General features: G+C 39.5%; 10 protein-coding genes across 10 annotated transcripts; 5 read left to right on the top strand and 5 right to left on the bottom strand.

Moving 5' to 3' along the window:
* Window positions 1-6: 6 nt before the first annotated feature.
* Window positions 7-591, top strand: Gasu_37890 (riboflavin kinase). Its single transcript, XM_005705201.1, has 2 exons — window positions 7-272; window positions 323-591. Exons 1-2 carry the CDS (start codon window positions 13-15, stop codon window positions 555-557), a joined length of 495 nt encoding a protein of 164 aa, XP_005705258.1. The 5' UTR covers window positions 7-12; the 3' UTR covers window positions 558-591.
* Window positions 592-595: 4 nt separating this feature from the next.
* Window positions 596-1,716, bottom strand: Gasu_37880 (uncharacterized protein). Its single transcript, XM_005705200.1, has one exon. It carries the CDS (start codon window positions 1,602-1,604, stop codon window positions 669-671), a length of 936 nt encoding a protein of 311 aa, XP_005705257.1. The 5' UTR covers window positions 1,605-1,716; the 3' UTR covers window positions 596-668.
* Window positions 1,717-1,722: 6 nt separating this feature from the next.
* Window positions 1,723-3,026, bottom strand: Gasu_37870 (uncharacterized protein). The gene is made up of 3 exons (XM_005705199.1): window positions 2,712-3,026; window positions 2,259-2,660; window positions 1,723-2,205 (listed from the first exon to the last, which is right to left on the bottom strand). Exons 1-3 carry the CDS (start codon window positions 2,999-3,001, stop codon window positions 1,761-1,763), a joined length of 1,137 nt encoding a protein of 378 aa, XP_005705256.1. The 5' UTR covers window positions 3,002-3,026; the 3' UTR covers window positions 1,723-1,760.
* An 880-nt stretch (window positions 3,027-3,906) lies between these two features.
* Gasu_37860 (uncharacterized protein) lies at window positions 3,907-4,661 on the top strand. The gene is made up of 2 exons (XM_005705198.1): window positions 3,907-4,329; window positions 4,377-4,661. Exons 1-2 carry the CDS (start codon window positions 4,048-4,050, stop codon window positions 4,584-4,586), a joined length of 492 nt encoding a protein of 163 aa, XP_005705255.1. The 5' UTR covers window positions 3,907-4,047; the 3' UTR covers window positions 4,587-4,661.
* A 24-nt stretch (window positions 4,662-4,685) lies between these two features.
* On the bottom strand, window positions 4,686-8,106 carry Gasu_37850 (uncharacterized protein). The gene is made up of 2 exons (XM_005705197.1): window positions 5,970-8,106; window positions 4,686-5,890 (listed from the first exon to the last, which is right to left on the bottom strand). Exons 1-2 carry the CDS (start codon window positions 7,975-7,977, stop codon window positions 4,713-4,715), a joined length of 3,186 nt encoding a protein of 1,061 aa, XP_005705254.1. The 5' UTR covers window positions 7,978-8,106; the 3' UTR covers window positions 4,686-4,712.
* A 9-nt stretch (window positions 8,107-8,115) lies between these two features.
* On the bottom strand, window positions 8,116-9,046 carry Gasu_37840 (uncharacterized protein). The gene is made up of 5 exons (XM_005705196.1): window positions 8,904-9,046; window positions 8,782-8,855; window positions 8,672-8,728; window positions 8,388-8,624; window positions 8,116-8,341 (listed from the first exon to the last, which is right to left on the bottom strand). Exons 1-5 carry the CDS (start codon window positions 8,998-9,000, stop codon window positions 8,225-8,227), a joined length of 582 nt encoding a protein of 193 aa, XP_005705253.1. The 5' UTR covers window positions 9,001-9,046; the 3' UTR covers window positions 8,116-8,224.
* A 10-nt stretch (window positions 9,047-9,056) lies between these two features.
* Gasu_37830 (ribosomal large subunit pseudouridine synthase D) lies at window positions 9,057-10,711 on the top strand. The gene is made up of 5 exons (XM_005705195.1): window positions 9,057-9,404; window positions 9,456-9,569; window positions 9,621-9,641; window positions 9,692-10,223; window positions 10,270-10,711. The coding sequence occupies exons 1-5, from the start codon at window positions 9,075-9,077 to the stop codon at window positions 10,335-10,337; spliced, it is 1,065 nt and encodes a 354-aa protein (XP_005705252.1). The 5' UTR covers window positions 9,057-9,074; the 3' UTR covers window positions 10,338-10,711.
* A 15-nt stretch (window positions 10,712-10,726) lies between these two features.
* On the top strand, window positions 10,727-12,061 carry Gasu_37820 (molecular chaperone Hsp33). Its single transcript, XM_005705194.1, has one exon. It carries the CDS (start codon window positions 10,796-10,798, stop codon window positions 12,032-12,034), a length of 1,239 nt encoding a protein of 412 aa, XP_005705251.1. The 5' UTR covers window positions 10,727-10,795; the 3' UTR covers window positions 12,035-12,061.
* A 14-nt stretch (window positions 12,062-12,075) lies between these two features.
* Gasu_37810 (transducin family protein / WD-40 repeat family protein) lies at window positions 12,076-13,626 on the bottom strand. Its single transcript, XM_005705193.1, has 2 exons — window positions 13,451-13,626; window positions 12,076-13,402 (listed from the first exon to the last, which is right to left on the bottom strand). The coding sequence occupies exons 1-2, from the start codon at window positions 13,616-13,618 to the stop codon at window positions 12,101-12,103; spliced, it is 1,470 nt and encodes a 489-aa protein (XP_005705250.1). The 5' UTR covers window positions 13,619-13,626; the 3' UTR covers window positions 12,076-12,100.
* A 10-nt stretch (window positions 13,627-13,636) lies between these two features.
* Window positions 13,637-14,860, top strand: Gasu_37800 (peroxisomal membrane MPV17/PMP22-like protein). The gene is made up of 3 exons (XM_005705192.1): window positions 13,637-13,855; window positions 13,905-14,026; window positions 14,082-14,860. The coding sequence occupies exons 1-3, from the start codon at window positions 13,643-13,645 to the stop codon at window positions 14,443-14,445; spliced, it is 699 nt and encodes a 232-aa protein (XP_005705249.1). The 5' UTR covers window positions 13,637-13,642; the 3' UTR covers window positions 14,446-14,860.
* Window positions 14,861-14,864: the final 4 nt, after the last annotated feature.

Here is a 14,864-nt window from a genome sequence, read left to right as displayed (position 1 = left end):
TGACTCACAAAAATGTGGTTACGATACACTCAAGACTTGGTTGGGAAACAAGGAAGTGGTCCTTTTCAAAGACAAGTTTCTGAGCCTCCAGTTTTCTTATATCAGAAAGACCAAACGAATCCTATAGTATTGAAAGGGATTGTATTGAGAGGCTATCAAAGAGGAAGGCAGCTACTTGGTTGTCCAACTGCCAACCTTTCTGTAGAACCCTATCAAGAGCTTCTACAGTCTCTGGATTGTGGCATCTATTTTGGTTGGGCAAAGTTACAAAGGTTTGATTATATGAATATTTTTATCAGTTCTTAGCACACGAAATTTGTAGCAAGTTACCAGTGTATAAGACTGTCGTTTCGGTTGGATGGAACCCTGTGTTTGAAAACGACCAGAAAACAATAGAGGCACATCTTATGGCAGACTTGGAAGATTTTTATGGACAACATTTGTCGTTGTTGTTATTGGGTTTTATACGTCGCGAGTTTAAGTTTTCTTCCATTCCGGCACTCGAAGCTGCCATCCGGGAAGATAAATGGGTTGCAGAAAGGGTTTGTTGTACTTGAAGGCAGAAAGCAGTGAAAGTTTTCACATTGTTTTTGTATTATAGGCTTTGGAATTGGAAGACTGCATAGTTTACAAGTCCCAGTGGGAAAACACATTAGAATGAGAGTGCTTTATACGTTTTGATAGTCATCCACTAAGCCTTGGGTAATAACTGTGGTCTTACACTCTGGATGTTGTGCCAACCAATGAAAACACTTCTCAAACTCTAGAGGAGGTGCACCTTTTACGGTGGTGTTATCATCCAGTCGAAAGGCGTGGGAGTGAAACTCTACCAATAAATAGTCGATCACACCACACAACATGTTTCTCATTAGCAATTGACGAAGAATGGAATATTCTTCTCCTTCTACATCCATCTGTACTATCACTGTTTTAGCTTTTCTTCTATCTTTACATGATCGAAAGGAACATCCCAACACTTGAGCCAAAAAGGAGGAAAAGTCGATACCATATACTTGAATAGACTTTTTCCCACTCATCCAAACATCTCTATGACTAGCAATCAATGAAGAACCCCAAAAATTGTGTTGATAGGAATTTTCATCGAGATAAAAAGGAACGAGACCATTTTGGGTAGTAACCACAGTTTCCGTAAATATTTGAATGCGTTTGGTTACAGAACCAAGAAACTTTTCAAGGTTCGCTAGTTTTTCCTTGAATCGGGGATTACCTTCAAATCCATAGATACAAAAGTCCTTTGCTTGCCATTTATGCTCCCTTACTATTTTGGCAAGGTATGAGTGACGATACTGATGATTGTAGGGGTCCACAAACTTTTCTATGGAATCTCCTACATTGCTTCCCAAATCAATAAAAATATGAGAACAGTGACTAGAACGTCTCCATACAACTCCAATCGATAGGATAAAAAATAGCAACAAGATAAAGAATGGTAGGGAAACTGGTTGACCGCTACTAAATATCCATCTGGGTAATATCCCTAGTTTCTGATAACGTTTAATAATGTGACAAAGCCAACTCCATTGATTTCTTAGTTTGGAACTCTTTATATGAGAGGTGAAGGACTCTTCCGAAGAGGGTTCCATTTGTTGTCAACTGATTGCCAATTCAAAATTGAACCGAATTTCATTTTTCTTATTAGCAATTTTGGATTTTTCCATTCCGCCATTTATAATTGGCTCAAAAAGAATTCAAAGCAATTGTCATAAAAATTAAACTTTTATACTTCCATACAAACGCGATTAACCATCTTCTTCATGAGAAGGAGAATCTGATTTTTGTACAGAATAGCCGTTGCTTTCCGAGTTGTTTTTTGACTCGCTCAAACGCGATGTCTCTTTTCCAGTGTCTTCCTTGGGTACACCTTGGAAGGAGGTCTCCTTGGACTTTTGCAGCTGCTGGTATACAAGTGCTCCTACAAGCATTGCCCCAGTTACGACTTGATTAGCCTGCTCTTCAGGACGACTAAAGAAACTGACTAGCATGGGACCAGGACAAAATCCTCCCAAACCCCAACCAGCACCAAAGAGTGCGCCACCAATAATCAGATTCATATCGACTTCTGCGGCACAAGGAATATATGACTGCGAACATAGAAGAGGACGATTATTTCTTTTTCTCAAAAATGAAAAGGCAGACAAGGATACAACAAGAGCAGAGCCCATTACAAAAGCTAAACTTGGGTTCCTGTGCAAAGTTACTTCTTCATATTGGTCCTTCTATGGTTGATCAATACTTACCAATATGGACGAGTAAAATCAAGAAAACGAACTACTTGGATTGGATTGGTCATACCAGCCACGCCCAAACCAATTGCAAATAAATATCCTGTAGATGCACCAATAATTGGAGAAGCAAACTCATGAACTTTCTTAGGAATGTTTGCATCTAGAGAGAAACTAGCACCGACAATTCCCATCAATGAAAGTATTGCTGGTGTTGCAAAACTGACGAAGCTTTTCAAAAGACTCTTATCGGGAGTAAAGAGATCTCTGGTTACAAGAGAACCAGCTCCATATGCACTAACGCTTTTAGTCAAAATGGCTGTTAGGGCACCACTGGTCATGAACACAAGTACGTTTACTAGAGACCTTTTCGATAACCGACCAAGTCCACATACACCGTGGCCACTAGTGCAACCACTATTTCGAGAGCATTACTTGTCAATTTCAAACTGAAACAACCAATCTTACCTTCCCAGTCTAGTACCAAAACCAACTAATAGACCTGCAGCAGCCAATCTCAACGGAGAAACTAACCCAGATACAATTGGAACAGTACTTGGCAAGAATTTCCTCAATATCCAACCGCCCCCTGCCAGTCCTCCAAGAAAGGATAATCTCCAACGCAAGCCTGACTGTTTGGCAAGGACACCACCGACAATACCACTTATACCTGTTACCCTTCCAAGAAGCACAGCGTTCACGGCAACTGAAAAGCCTATGGCAAGTCCACCGCAGATGGCCTCAATAACACCCGGCATACCAGAATCCACAAATTGAATAGCTTAGAAAAGTGACGAGCAGAAACCAATTTTCATTCTCTGCACGTGCACGAACCATTCAGTGATAAATGTCGTTTGGACACTCTTCTAGAGGCATCTTCTAGTTGTTATGAATGTCGCTCTATTACAAATCCTACATCTATCATTAGGTTTTTGTATTGGACCAGTGAGAACGAAAGTTTTTCATATGCGAAAAGAATTTAAAAAATGCAGTAAAGTATTCTCTTCTAAAAAAGAACTTTTCCTCAAAGAAGCGCATTCTTTTAGTACACGCTGCTCAATTTTTCACTCTTCTTGGTCTAGCAACAGGAGTTTTTACACTGTTCTTACGTTCGTCAACCAATGCTTGTGATAGTCTTGTTTACCAAGCGAATAGTAGCACTACTCGGAGAATTTGCCAGTCGGTATGTTTGCTATCTTTTGTTCATTTTTGTGATCGTCCGTTTGAAAGCCAAACTTTCTACTGTTGGCTCATACACTTACTTCCTATTACTGGTATGTGGAAAAAGAAATGAACAAGTCCGTTAAAAGTGGTATAAAAGAATAGCTCTCGTCCATGAATAACTCGTACAACAGGATTATGGTATAAAGTTCCTATTTCCAACGAATATTGCAAGGTAAACGGTGTAATCAACTCAAGGATAGTCATATGTGAGTTCCAGTCCTTGGATATTATGACAAAGTATATCTCTTTCCTGGAATAGAGTACACTGCGAAAAAGGGATAACACAACTAGTTGGTTTGACATATTTTCTTCTGGGAATATGTCTTTCAAAACGTAATAATTCTATAGACAATCTGTTCATAGGAAGCTATCCCTCTATTGGCAGCTTACAAAGACTATATCGTGTTCTGTATGTGTATAAAGTCAAAACTACTCATACAAAAAATGATATCAATTATGAAAATAACCTTTTGCCTAGCAATCCACAACAAAGGAAAATATTTAATGATCTATACACAGCCCAAATGAGATACTTGTTCATCATCCATTCATTTGCAGATTGAGATTCTCTTTTGGGCTCATGGCATGCACTTTCGTTACTCCATCCTTTTGCTCTCATAGTAACTCATATGCTCGTTACAAGTTACAAAAACATAGGGAAACTTCAAGATATGGTCGCAATGACACAACATTAGGTTTGGTTTGCAGGAAGGAGGCACTTAATCAACCATCTCTTCGGACAACTCGACGAGAGGCAATTGGCACACTCTTGTCCACTGCGGCATTGGGACTTACTCTCCCTATGTTACTTGCCGAGAAAGTCACTATTGATAAACCAGAGCAGTTACGAAAGGACGTTGAGGTAAGGATCCTTAGATAAACCAATAATATCTGTATGAACACTTCTAGTCTTTGAAATACGATGAAGAACTCATCTTAAATCCTGATCCTGCCGAAAAGGACCCACTGAGATATAAACCTCCCCCCAAAGAGCCTGAATATCGAAAACAAGAACAACAACTTATCAAATCTGAGGAGGAGAAATATCAAAATATGGTAAAAGAAGAATTAAAAGAAGAAAGTGAACTTCGTTCCAAGTTTGGCAAGTCCAAAAAGTAAACGCAGGTTGCTACAATAATCTTTCGTTAACAAAAACAATAAAATTCTCTCGTGTCTCTTGTATCATTTATCCAAGTCAAAAACAGATATGTCTTCAAGAATACGCAATGGAGCGGAACAATCCAGTCACTGAAACTGACAGTTGACCTTACGAGTACGTTGAAGAGCAAAAAACCTACTATAAAAACGTCGAATACAAATCGCAATCAAATCGCGCTGTTCCGAAGTTGCTGCTCGAAATACAAAAGTATGTGTCAGTGTGAGTTGGAAACTTAAAGGATCCATATCATCTAAACGAATACCAGGATCAGCTGCCCAGCTTTTCTTCTCCTCCGTTATCCAGATACCTCCCACATCCTCTACTATGCTACTACTGCTGGTATTTGTTGCGTTAATATTATTTCGGTCATGACTAGTTTGTTTCTGAACTTTTAGTTTAGTGGAGCTCAAAAATATACCTCGACGTTCTCCTGTCAGTTCATCTTCCACTAAAAACGCCTTTTGTCCTTCAGATATCCACTGAGACACTTTTCTGTCCATTTCAGGATCCGTAGAAATAATATCAGTGACTGCATTGGGTCGCTCTCCTTCGCTCATATGATTGTTGTATCTACTGGATTCTTTCAGTTGAATTTCTACAACCAAACGGTGACCAATATCGTCTGCAGTTGTTACATATTGCATTCCGACAGTACGCAAAGCTGTTCGATCAATCATGTTACTTCCACGAGGAAGACGATACCAACCAATAATCACATTATTGGATACTCTGTCTCTGTCCATATAAAGCTCCGCTTCCCGAATATCTTCAAAAGGGGAGGCAAAAAGTGTTCTTGAATTGTAGAATTCGCCATGAATATATACACGATCCCAAGAGACCTCCTGAGCAGATTGCGAAATTTCATCCCCAACCGCCTGAACATTTTTAGCAGCACTTGCATGTTCTACTGGTGGGTAGGGAGGAGAAGTAACTGAAGACTGCTTACGCTGTTCATCATTTCTAGTAGTACTGCTTAAAGGATATGCCCAGTCTGAGGAAACAGTATTTACTATAGAACCTCTTACGGATGAACTAGCACCTGAAGCACTTGCTTGTTCTCGAGCTGACGAAGACTTGTAATGTGACGATGAGGGCTCCAAACGATCAAATACACCGTTCATACTACGGGTAGTACCGACTGAACGAAGCATATCGGCTCCTGTTCCGCCTCTATCATCAACTTTCTTTCGTGTTGTATTAACTTGTGTATTCGCGTCTCCTTCGTGAACTAAGGGCGACTCTATATCGAGTTGATTCGTGGAGACTGATGGAGAAACGAATAGTGTCCAGTTCATTTTCAGGTTTCCCTTTGATATTATTCACTTCTAACATGTTTCTCTCACCATCATCTGTCTCCAATACAGACTCCTGAGTACTGTGGCTCTGTGCCTCCGAACTCTTGGGCGGCTTAGGAGGTTTTGTAGGGCTTTGTCTTCGCTTACGTTGTGACTTTGAGGTAATGGTTGGATCAGCAGAGTTATATGGGGAATAAGTTGCAACACGATCTGAACTCGATATACTTTCCGTCTTGCTTGCACTAGTACTTGTATTGCGACTTGAATTTTTAGAATCCGCAATAGCCTTTGAAAGAACAGAAATAACTTCATTTGCTTGAGCCAGAGCACTTTCCATATGAGCATTAAAAGTTTCCATTTGTGATAAAGTGCTTTCTTTGTTTACGGCCTGGAATCGAATCTCTTCACATTGATCTTTGAGAACCTCTAAAAGTTTCGCTTTAGAACTACAGTCAGACACTAGCTTCTCCTTCAACTTGCTCGCTGTGGCAATTCTACTTGTAGCTTGAGAACTACGGAACTCACAATCCTCCAAAACACGATCTAGGGAGTCAAAATTTTCGTCTAGAGTTTGTAACTCTTGTCGTAGCTTGAAAACTTCTTGTTCCAAGCATTGAGCTTCCGACTCCGCTTCCTGATATTCCTTTTTCATTTGTTCTGCTCTTTCAATGACAGGAATTATCAAATCCTTTTGTTCTTTCAATCTTTTTAGTTCCTCACGGGCATGATTACAGCGTTCATGTGCAGAGCGGAGACTAGCAGAATCATCTTCGATGGTCTTCAATGCCACTTCATAACGTTGCTTCGCATCAGGACCAGAAAATAAACTAATTCCCGTCTTTGCTACTTGCAAGCGTCGTTCCAAAGCATCAGCAAGAGTAGTCTCTGCTTCTATAGCAACATTTAACGCTTTCAAATGATTTTCCAATAACGACATTGCTTTTGCAGCTCCTAACCTCTGAGTTTCTTCTCTTGCAGCAGCTTTGCCATATTCAGCTACATTTTCTTCAAGTTTTGCCATTTCCGCATCCATTTGCGCCAATTCATCCATAAGTTTCTCACAAAGCGTAGCTTTCTCTGAGGAAACCAAATCCAAACTTTCTAAACGCTCTCTGACAATACTCAAGTACGAGTCATCCTCTTCTCTTGCTTTACGAAAATAGTCCAGGTCTCTGGCGAGTTCATCGAAAGCACTCTTGATTTCTGAGGCTTGTCGCTTTCTTTCTTGAACAACACCTATCCAATCATCCAAATTGCTTGTTTCATTATTATAATATAAAGGGCTATGTTCAGTTAATGTTTTTCTACTGCTGATTGAGGTTCCTGAACCTTGTCTTCGATGTTTTGAGGCGGAAACAGATACCATCTTTGAACAATTTCTCTCCGATTCGTCTGACACTATTTTATCTACACCACCTTTAGTTTCCTCATCCTTTAAACGGTATTTAACTTCCATATCGTTGTTAACAGCGAAAGTTGTGTTGTTCACACTATCAGTTAAAGCTACAGAATCGGAGGTAGAGTTTGTACGAAACGGACTTCTTGCTCTTCCTCCCTTTGAGATGTAAGAAGCGGAATAAGCCTTTGGTTCTTGTGCCAATACAGGAGAGTAGGCTTCCCAGTCCTTTGCACTTGCAGTCTTACGTTCAGTTGTTCTATCGTTTGACCAAGAAAGCAAAGCGGTACTTGACCCCAACCTCCCCAGTTCAGACAGGTAAGGAGAGCCACAATATCCTTCATATTGTTCTGACTTGGAATCAGCCTTCCTTTCCCCTGTATCTGGTTCTATCACTGCTCTCGCAACTCTACTGGAACTTGGTCTTCCTTCTCCTATAGGACTTGACCACGAATGGGTTGTCTCTGAGGTAGTAGAAGGTATTCGAATCTTTAAGTCCACGTTGTTTCTCTTTTTGGTGGTAGAAGAAGAAGTGTCTCTGGTGAGTAGGGGTGACGAAGCTCCGGTCTGCATTTTTCTCCAGCTATTTTCACCTTGAGAAAAAGTGGTTTCTTGTTTCCGTGGAAAATAGACGGTATTTTCTTCTTTTTCTGTTTGCATCTTTACAACTACTCGTTTTCTATCTTCATAATGATACAACTCAATGGCGGTTGAACACACAATTGGAGCGCTTTTTTTTTCTTAGAGAGAGAGAGAGAGAGAAGGGTCCGCAATTCAATTCCTCGATGAATTTTGGGGTCAAATGAAATAAATGGCCAATGCCACGTTGACTGGAAAAACCGTTTGGGATGGGAGGGTTTAAGAGCCATATTTCGATATCCTTTCGTACCCAACCGTCACAACTCGTTTATTTCTTGTTGGTAGCTTTACCAATAAAGCTATCCAGCTTGGATTTCAGTTCCTGTCGTGAACCACTAAACAACGCATATCGCCAAATAAACCAACCCGAATATCCTAAACCAACCTAAACTCGTTGTTATAGTCTAAAAAAGAATATAATTATGACTAACTAGTTCGAAAATACTCGGTAACAGTGGAAGTCGATCCAATGCAATTACAACCGCGTCTAATATATCTATTGCAATAATGATACCCACTGTTGCAGCAAGCAACTGGGCATAAAAAACAGGTCTATTCAGAATATCCTGTGCTACATCTTGTACTTTGGAGTTAAACTTGGTGGGATCGGAAAGCCAACTATTTTGGACTGAGGGAATGCTAGAAAAGGACTGCTTCAACGTTGAAGCCTGTAAAGTTAAGTAACCTAGAGTAACTAGTCAAAATGGCTACCGACCTCTTCACCAGTAGTAGTCCTTTGAAAAGGTTTGCTCTCTTCTGTCTTGCCAACATTCTATGAAGAAAGTGAATTTTAGAAAGTTGACGAAAACTTGAAGTCACACATACGCTAGTTGAAGGCGAAGACTTGTCTACTGCAACTAAAGTCGTTTTGCATAGTTGGGTGTTCACGCGACGGAAATCTGAAAAGGCATACTTTAGGACTATTCAATATGACCTAATGATCTTACTTTTCTGTAGTTTCGTGACACAACTATTAGGTGTCTTTTGAGAATAGCGCCACACTAGAGAGGAAAAAGGAGTTGCACTCACAAAACCACAAATCATTTCTAGTCACAACACCTGAGAAAGAGAGGAAGATCACTTTGTGATTTCCATGATTCATAGTTTTGTTGTTCGAGATGTATCTTTGTTGTTATACAGATACCGTTGCAACATATAAAGTCACTGTTGCTTTTAGGAAAGTGAATTCGGTATTTGATAGAAAGTGTGCTTGTAGAAAACAGTCTTGTTGTTTTCGTTCACTTCGTTGTGGAGCAGATAAACCTTCGTGGGAAAAGTTAACCTCTGCAAAAGAATTGGTTGAAAAACTAAAACGTTTAGATCCCCAGAAAGACTCCAAGCTTTATCAACAACTAAAAAGTAAAATTCGGCATATCTCAAAATCGATTCCTCTCCAGGTAGACCACGAACCAGTCTCCGTTATTTACGAGGATGATCACGTGCTGGTGGTATGCAATTTCTAGCAGAATTTCTTTTTCTCCGCAAGTTATACTGTGTAGGTTAATAAACCATCAGGTCTCAGTATGTCCCCAAAACACCGTTTTTTGGGTGGCACACTTTTGAATCGTTTGATAGGCTATCTTGGATATACTCCCCACGTATGTCATCGGCTGGTAAGAAAAGTTTTCAAATGAAGTTGTTTACACTAATACAAAAACTGGAAGGATATGGAAACTTCTGGAGTGGTAAGAAAAACCCAAGTTTTCAAACTAGAATATCCATCTCACTTATTAAGGTGCTATTTGCAAAACATCCAACAAGTGCTCGAAAAATTCATCAACAGTTCTGTATGCATCAAGTAGAAAAATTGTATCTAGCAATAGTTTATGGTAAACCTCAACAAACTTATTTCGAAGTTCGTGCCCCTATAGCATTAGACCCTGAACGCAAAATATCCAGAAAAGTTTCCAATAATGGCAAAGAAGCAATCTCCCAATTTCTATTAGTCGACAGTTGCAAAGAATTTAACTGTTCTCTTGTCATTGCGATGCCTCTGACAGGAAGAACTCATCAACTTCGAATCCATCTACACCATGCAGGGCATCCAATCGTTGGAGACTTGTTGTATCAGGATACTTCGAAATACAGAGACGTCACAAAAAATTATATGAATGACGAGCCAAGAGCCTATTGCTGGAAGAAACTAAAACTGCACGCATGGAAACTGCGCTTCCTTCATCCCCTTACAGGCGAACAGCAAACATATGAAGCATTTCTTGAACGAGAATTTATCCAATTACTTGACTTGTTACGCCTTCCAACACCTCGTAAGTGCTCAAGAGAAACTTGCCAAAGCTTCTAACCAGTATCTAGGTGATGAAGTACTGTCTACTCAGATGTCTTTGTTCCCTTCCTTTTCAAAGTGGATAAATAACGTTTAGGAAATTGACTAGTTATCGCTTTTCTTGTTGCCTTTTACAAGAGTTGAAACTGCAGTTTTGGCGCTGTCCATAGCTTCTGTAGTTTGTCGCAACATTCTTTTGGAAAGTTTCTCTCCAAATAACCTTGTATTATCTATATATTGCGCTCTTAATAACGTATCTGTCAATGACTGACAATGCTGTAAATAACGCTTCCAAAAACTCTGTACTCGGACAGCTAATGGATACAACTGTGCTTTTGCTTGATGGGAGACAGCTACTATAACACTCGGAACTGTCACGATAGAAAAACTTAAAGGCCTCAAAGTTTCGTCATTTTGTTTTTTTGTATTTTTATCTTTGGAAGGTGAAGTTTCGGGATCTGTTGGACCTTGAGATGGTAGTGACTTTGTGGGTTCCACAGAGTCCTCCGTTTTTCCTTGGTTTCCTGCCATATCTTTCAACAGACTGACCAATCCATGAGAGTCACTACACTCAGACGTGGAACTCTGCGACATTCTCCAATGTTATGTGAAGTCAATAAGGAAACCTCCGTCCGCCACACCCACGAAAATAATAATAAACACGAAGAAATTGGAACTTGCAAATCTCGGAAGAGCTTTATGATAGGATTTACTCAACCTTTGCGTCCCGTTAGCAATAATAATAATAATAATAATCGTTATTCATATTCCTGCTTTGCAACTACCAGTACTTGTTCCAGTTTCATCTCATACCGAAATGTATCTTTGCGAACTCAATTTCGGGTACCTGTTTTTCCTTTTGTTGTGTTGTGTAGTGCCAATTCTTTTTATGACTTTATGGTGGAACCTGTTCCTGGAGATGAACTAGCACGGACTATCAGCTGCAACGGAAAAGTTTCATTGAAAAGTCTAGTAGCAACAGGACTGGTGGATGGAGCTGCAAGGATTCAGGAAACAAAACCTGTTGCTACTGCTGCCTTGGGACGAACACTTATCTGTGCTCTGTTACTAAGTGCCGGAAAGAAGAGCGATGAAACGGTAAATATAGAATTCCGAGGAAGTGGTCCTTTGAGGACGGTAGTTGCCGTTGCAGATGGTTTGGGTCAAGTTCGAGGTTATGTAGGTGACAGAAATGTGGATCTCCCACCAAACAGAAAAGGCAAGTTGGATGTCAGCAGAGCAATAGGTGAAGGGATAGTAAGGGTTACTAGAAACCACTATACTTGGAAGCAGCCTTACCAAGGTCTCACACGTATTGTTTCTGGTGAAGTTGCCGAGGACATTGCCAACTACCTTTATCAAAGTGAACAAATTTTCTCTGCAGTGGCTGCAGGAGTTTTCGTCAAACCAGATGGCTCAGTTTCTGCTGCCGGAGGTTATTTGGTGCAGTTGCTTCCGGGAGCTTCAGAAGAAACTCTAAAATTATTAGAAGAAACACTTTATTCATTAGAGTACAGTCCAACAGAAATGATTCGCTTAGGTATGAACTCCACAGATATCGTGAACAAACTTGCAGAAGGATTGAATATTCAACAAGTTCATAAAAGTAGACCTTTGTATCGTTGTCATTGCAGTATCGACCGCGTTGAAAGAACTGTTGCTCTGCTACCAAAAGATGAAATTGATCAACTAGTTGCATCCATTGGTACATTGCAAGTGAAATGTGAGTTTTGTAATCGAACGTATCAATTGACGCCTCCCGAAATAGAACAAATCTATCAAGACAGAAAGTAAATGATCTGTACATTGTTTGCTTATGTAAATAACAAACCCATCAAATGAATACTTTAGGATAGCTTATTAGCACTCTGTTGGAAGTTTTGGATTTTGGTGAAGTATAGAAATTCTATCTTTGCAACCAGCAAAGACAAACACCCGACCGCTACTAGATCCTCCAATTATCATTTCTGTAGTTGGATGGACAGCAAGTCGCGGAATGATAGTTGTCAAGTTTTCTTGAGATAGTCGACTCGTTTCCAAAGACTTTCCCATATGAAATAGATCTATTCCTCTTGGCTTTTCCATACTGCCACAGAGAAATAGATTGTCACTTTGTGGATCCCATTCAGCTGAAAAGGGAGTGACCCATCGTCCAGTATTATTATTGTGGGGTATTTTGTGCAATAAGTTATCTCCTTTAGTGGGATTGTTGAGAGGGGATTGGAATACTCTTATGTAGTTATCATAGCAGGTAGTTAAAATGAATTTTCCCGAAGGCGATACTCGAGATGCTGTCACTGCCTTGTTATGTGGCAAGGCCTGAATAGGAGTGGAGCGAATTTGTTCATCAAACGAAACCTTTCGAAAGTCCCATATGCATACCGAATGATCACCGCTACAAGTACAAAAGGTATGTTGGTCTGGAAACCTGTCAACACAAGATATTTTCTTCTCGTGCAACAAGATGCTCTGGGTAGACTTGCGGTCACGCTTGTCTGTAGACAAAACTTTACCAGCATTCGAAGCAACTAGAAAGCAGTTTCCATCATCCATACATGAAATATCATAAAACAACATTTCTTCTCTATCCAAAATAGTATCACATAATGCATGGCTCAAGTTCAAAATTCGAACAGTACCATCATAGCTACAAGTAACGATTTGGTTACCTAATGTGTAATGAGAAAATATCTTTGAGATTGCACGAACATGTGGTTGAAGTGTCAAGGCTATGCCATTTTGATACTCTTCTAAAGGAGACCAAATACCCAAATAGCCCCACTTATCACCCGCCAAAGCCAAAGGTTTAGATGTATTGGCAAACGTCACTGAATAAATACGGTGTGGAACAACCTTTAGGAAACCTTGGTCGGAAGGAATATCGTACTTTTGCAGTTCTTTGAATCTTTCTGTACTGGGAGCCACAGGTATGTAGGGAAAAGTTTCTGCAAGACATATATCGGATAGACGCTTCAGAACTGCATCCACGTCAATTGCATCAACAATGTTTTGACCTAAGATTTCAACAAACTCGTTGGTACCTGTCCTTCTTTCAGGTATATTCTTGTCATATTGCAACAGTTTATCGGATATCGACACTGCAGTTTCTTCGTCGTTGGACGACCTGGAACGTAATTTCATACGAAGAGGTTCCATTTTCGACTAGTGTCTTCAATCAGCTGTTCAAGAGACAAACTAAGAATCACTAACTTGTTGTTTTTCAGACTGCTTGGGAAATTTTTTCCTAGAAGAGTCTAACATAGAAACTGGGTTTCTTTTCTGTTGTAACAAGTTTAGAGAAGCTAGCAACTCTTCATTTTTTTTAATATTTTTCTCTCTTTCGAGCTCATATTTACTGAACACTGCAGAGTCCGCCATTGAAACAATTTCAAAAAAGCTCAGATGGACTTTCACAAATGGAAATCGAATGACCTTTTTTGTCCTTTGGAGTTTTGGGTCATGTCAAATATTCAAACCACTTCACTCAACTTTTCAAAAAGCTTGCAACAACTTGTCCATTTTACTAGTTTTAAAAATTCCGCAACTAGTTACATTTACATTCTAGCTTGGCGCTCATATTTGCGTCAGTTACAAACAAACCCTCTTATAACAAAGGTGTGTGAAAAGCCAGTCCTTACTGTTATTTGCTGAACAATGATAAAAGTCCATTACATCCGGGATTATTTCTTCATTAAGTACTGTTTTGGCAAGTATTATAGAAGATAAATGTGAAGGTTTAAAGTCTAGCAAGGTTATCAATGAGTTTACTATAGGACTAGTGTTAAGGTAACCCAAGAGTGAATACTCTCTTTGTATTTTCCACAACTGAATAATATACAAGGGCCCCTGTTGTACACTATTTCCATACATTCTTGGACAAGTGCTTATTTAGAAATGCCAAACAAACTTCTCTTGCAGTCATTGTGGCAAAGGTGATATTGGACCAGTTTATCTTCTCACCACCGTTTACTGCTCTCTATTACTATGTTACTGCGTTGATGAGAGATGAGCCACTGAAACCAGTTTCTCAGAAAATTCGTCGAGAGCTGTTTGATGTTATGAAAAAGTCGTGGCTGCTGTGGATTCCTGTGAACGCTATAAACTATGCATTGATTCCGTTGGAGCTCCGGGTTTTGTTTGCCAACATTGTTGATGTTTTCTGGACTGCTTATTTAATTAGTACAGTTTCTAGCAAAGCCAAATGATACAATTCCTTTAAGGTATCCGTATGTTGGCTTTGCATAAAACAAATACTTTTTCTGTTGTTCAAAAAACAGTCTCCTCTTTCTATTGTCAGTTCAATCACACAACCATATAATATTCAATCAACTTGCTTCTACCAACTTTTAAACGAATCCACAAGAAAAATCTTCAAAGCTTCTAATGTTGGATTGACTTGTGAATTTTAAATAGTTGACAATAGACAGTATTTGTCATTGTGGGGAAAAACCCCTCAGACTGGTACGTTTCTATCAGCAAATAAAACTCCAACGGAAAAAACAAGAGATATCATAGACTTGAAATACATATTCATAGGACAACAAAGAAATTTTTGTAGAATGTCTCTATACAAATAAAAGTTTTGTTTAGTCGTCATTAAAGAAAGATTAGAAATTCCTTTCTT

Source organism: Galdieria sulphuraria, assembly GCF_000341285.1.
Source record: "Galdieria sulphuraria unplaced genomic scaffold scaf_32, whole genome shotgun sequence".
Classification (NCBI taxonomy): Eukaryota; Rhodophyta; class Bangiophyceae; order Galdieriales; family Galdieriaceae; genus Galdieria; species Galdieria sulphuraria.
Note: the sequence above shows the minus strand (reverse complement) of the source record. Positions and strands in the feature narration are given on the sequence as shown.

Excerpts from the sequence above, each read along its gene's own strand:
- Gasu_37890 (XM_005705201.1), top strand. The coding sequence starts at position 13 with ATGTGGTTACGATACACTCAAGACTTGGTTGGGAAACAAGGAAGTGGT. Across the intron at positions 273-322 it reads GGTTGGGCAAAGTTACAAAG|CAAGTTACCAGTGTATAAGA; the intron begins GTTTGATTATAT and ends CGAAATTTGTAG.
- Gasu_37880 (XM_005705200.1), bottom strand. The coding sequence starts at position 1,604 with ATGGAACCCTCTTCGGAAGAGTCCTTCACCTCTCATATAAAGAGTTCC.
- Gasu_37870 (XM_005705199.1), bottom strand. The coding sequence starts at position 3,001 with ATGCCGGGTGTTATTGAGGCCATCTGCGGTGGACTTGCCATAGGCTTT. Across the intron at positions 2,661-2,711 it reads TTTGGTACTAGACTGGGAAG|TGGTTGCACTAGTGGCCACG; the intron begins GTAAGATTGGTT and ends CTCTCGAAATAG. Across the intron at positions 2,206-2,258 it reads GATTTTACTCGTCCATATTG|GAACCCAAGTTTAGCTTTTG; the intron begins GTAAGTATTGAT and ends AACTTTGCACAG.
- Gasu_37860 (XM_005705198.1), top strand. The coding sequence starts at position 4,048 with ATGGCATGCACTTTCGTTACTCCATCCTTTTGCTCTCATAGTAACTCA. Across the intron at positions 4,330-4,376 it reads AGTTACGAAAGGACGTTGAG|TCTTTGAAATACGATGAAGA; the intron begins GTAAGGATCCTT and ends GAACACTTCTAG.
- Gasu_37850 (XM_005705197.1), bottom strand. The coding sequence starts at position 7,977 with ATGCAAACAGAAAAAGAAGAAAATACCGTCTATTTTCCACGGAAACAA. Across the intron at positions 5,891-5,969 it reads TGTATTGGAGACAGATGATG|TCTCCACGAATCAACTCGAT; the intron begins GTGAGAGAAACA and ends TTTCTCCATCAG.
- Gasu_37840 (XM_005705196.1), bottom strand. The coding sequence starts at position 9,000 with ATGATTTGTGGTTTTGTGAGTGCAACTCCTTTTTCCTCTCTAGTGTGG. Across the intron at positions 8,856-8,903 it reads TGTCACGAAACTACAGAAAA|ATTTCCGTCGCGTGAACACC; the intron begins GTAAGATCATTA and ends ATGCCTTTTCAG. Across the intron at positions 8,342-8,387 it reads TACCGAGTATTTTCGAACTA|GTTGGTTTAGGATATTCGGG; the intron begins GTTAGTCATAAT and ends CAACGAGTTTAG.
- Gasu_37830 (XM_005705195.1), top strand. The coding sequence starts at position 9,075 with ATGTATCTTTGTTGTTATACAGATACCGTTGCAACATATAAAGTCACT. Across the intron at positions 9,405-9,455 it reads AGGATGATCACGTGCTGGTG|GTTAATAAACCATCAGGTCT; the intron begins GTATGCAATTTC and ends TATACTGTGTAG. Across the intron at positions 9,570-9,620 it reads CCCACGTATGTCATCGGCTG|GATATGGAAACTTCTGGAGT; the intron begins GTAAGAAAAGTT and ends AAAAACTGGAAG.
- Gasu_37820 (XM_005705194.1), top strand. The coding sequence starts at position 10,796 with ATGAGAGTCACTACACTCAGACGTGGAACTCTGCGACATTCTCCAATG.
- Gasu_37810 (XM_005705193.1), bottom strand. The coding sequence starts at position 13,618 with ATGGCGGACTCTGCAGTGTTCAGTAAATATGAGCTCGAAAGAGAGAAA. Across the intron at positions 13,403-13,450 it reads AGCAGTCTGAAAAACAACAA|TCGAAAATGGAACCTCTTCG; the intron begins GTTAGTGATTCT and ends TGAAGACACTAG.
- Gasu_37800 (XM_005705192.1), top strand. The coding sequence starts at position 13,643 with ATGGACTTTCACAAATGGAAATCGAATGACCTTTTTTGTCCTTTGGAG. Across the intron at positions 13,856-13,904 it reads CAAACCCTCTTATAACAAAG|TCCATTACATCCGGGATTAT; the intron begins GTGTGTGAAAAG and ends CAATGATAAAAG. Across the intron at positions 14,027-14,081 it reads ACTATAGGACTAGTGTTAAG|GGCCCCTGTTGTACACTATT; the intron begins GTAACCCAAGAG and ends ATAATATACAAG.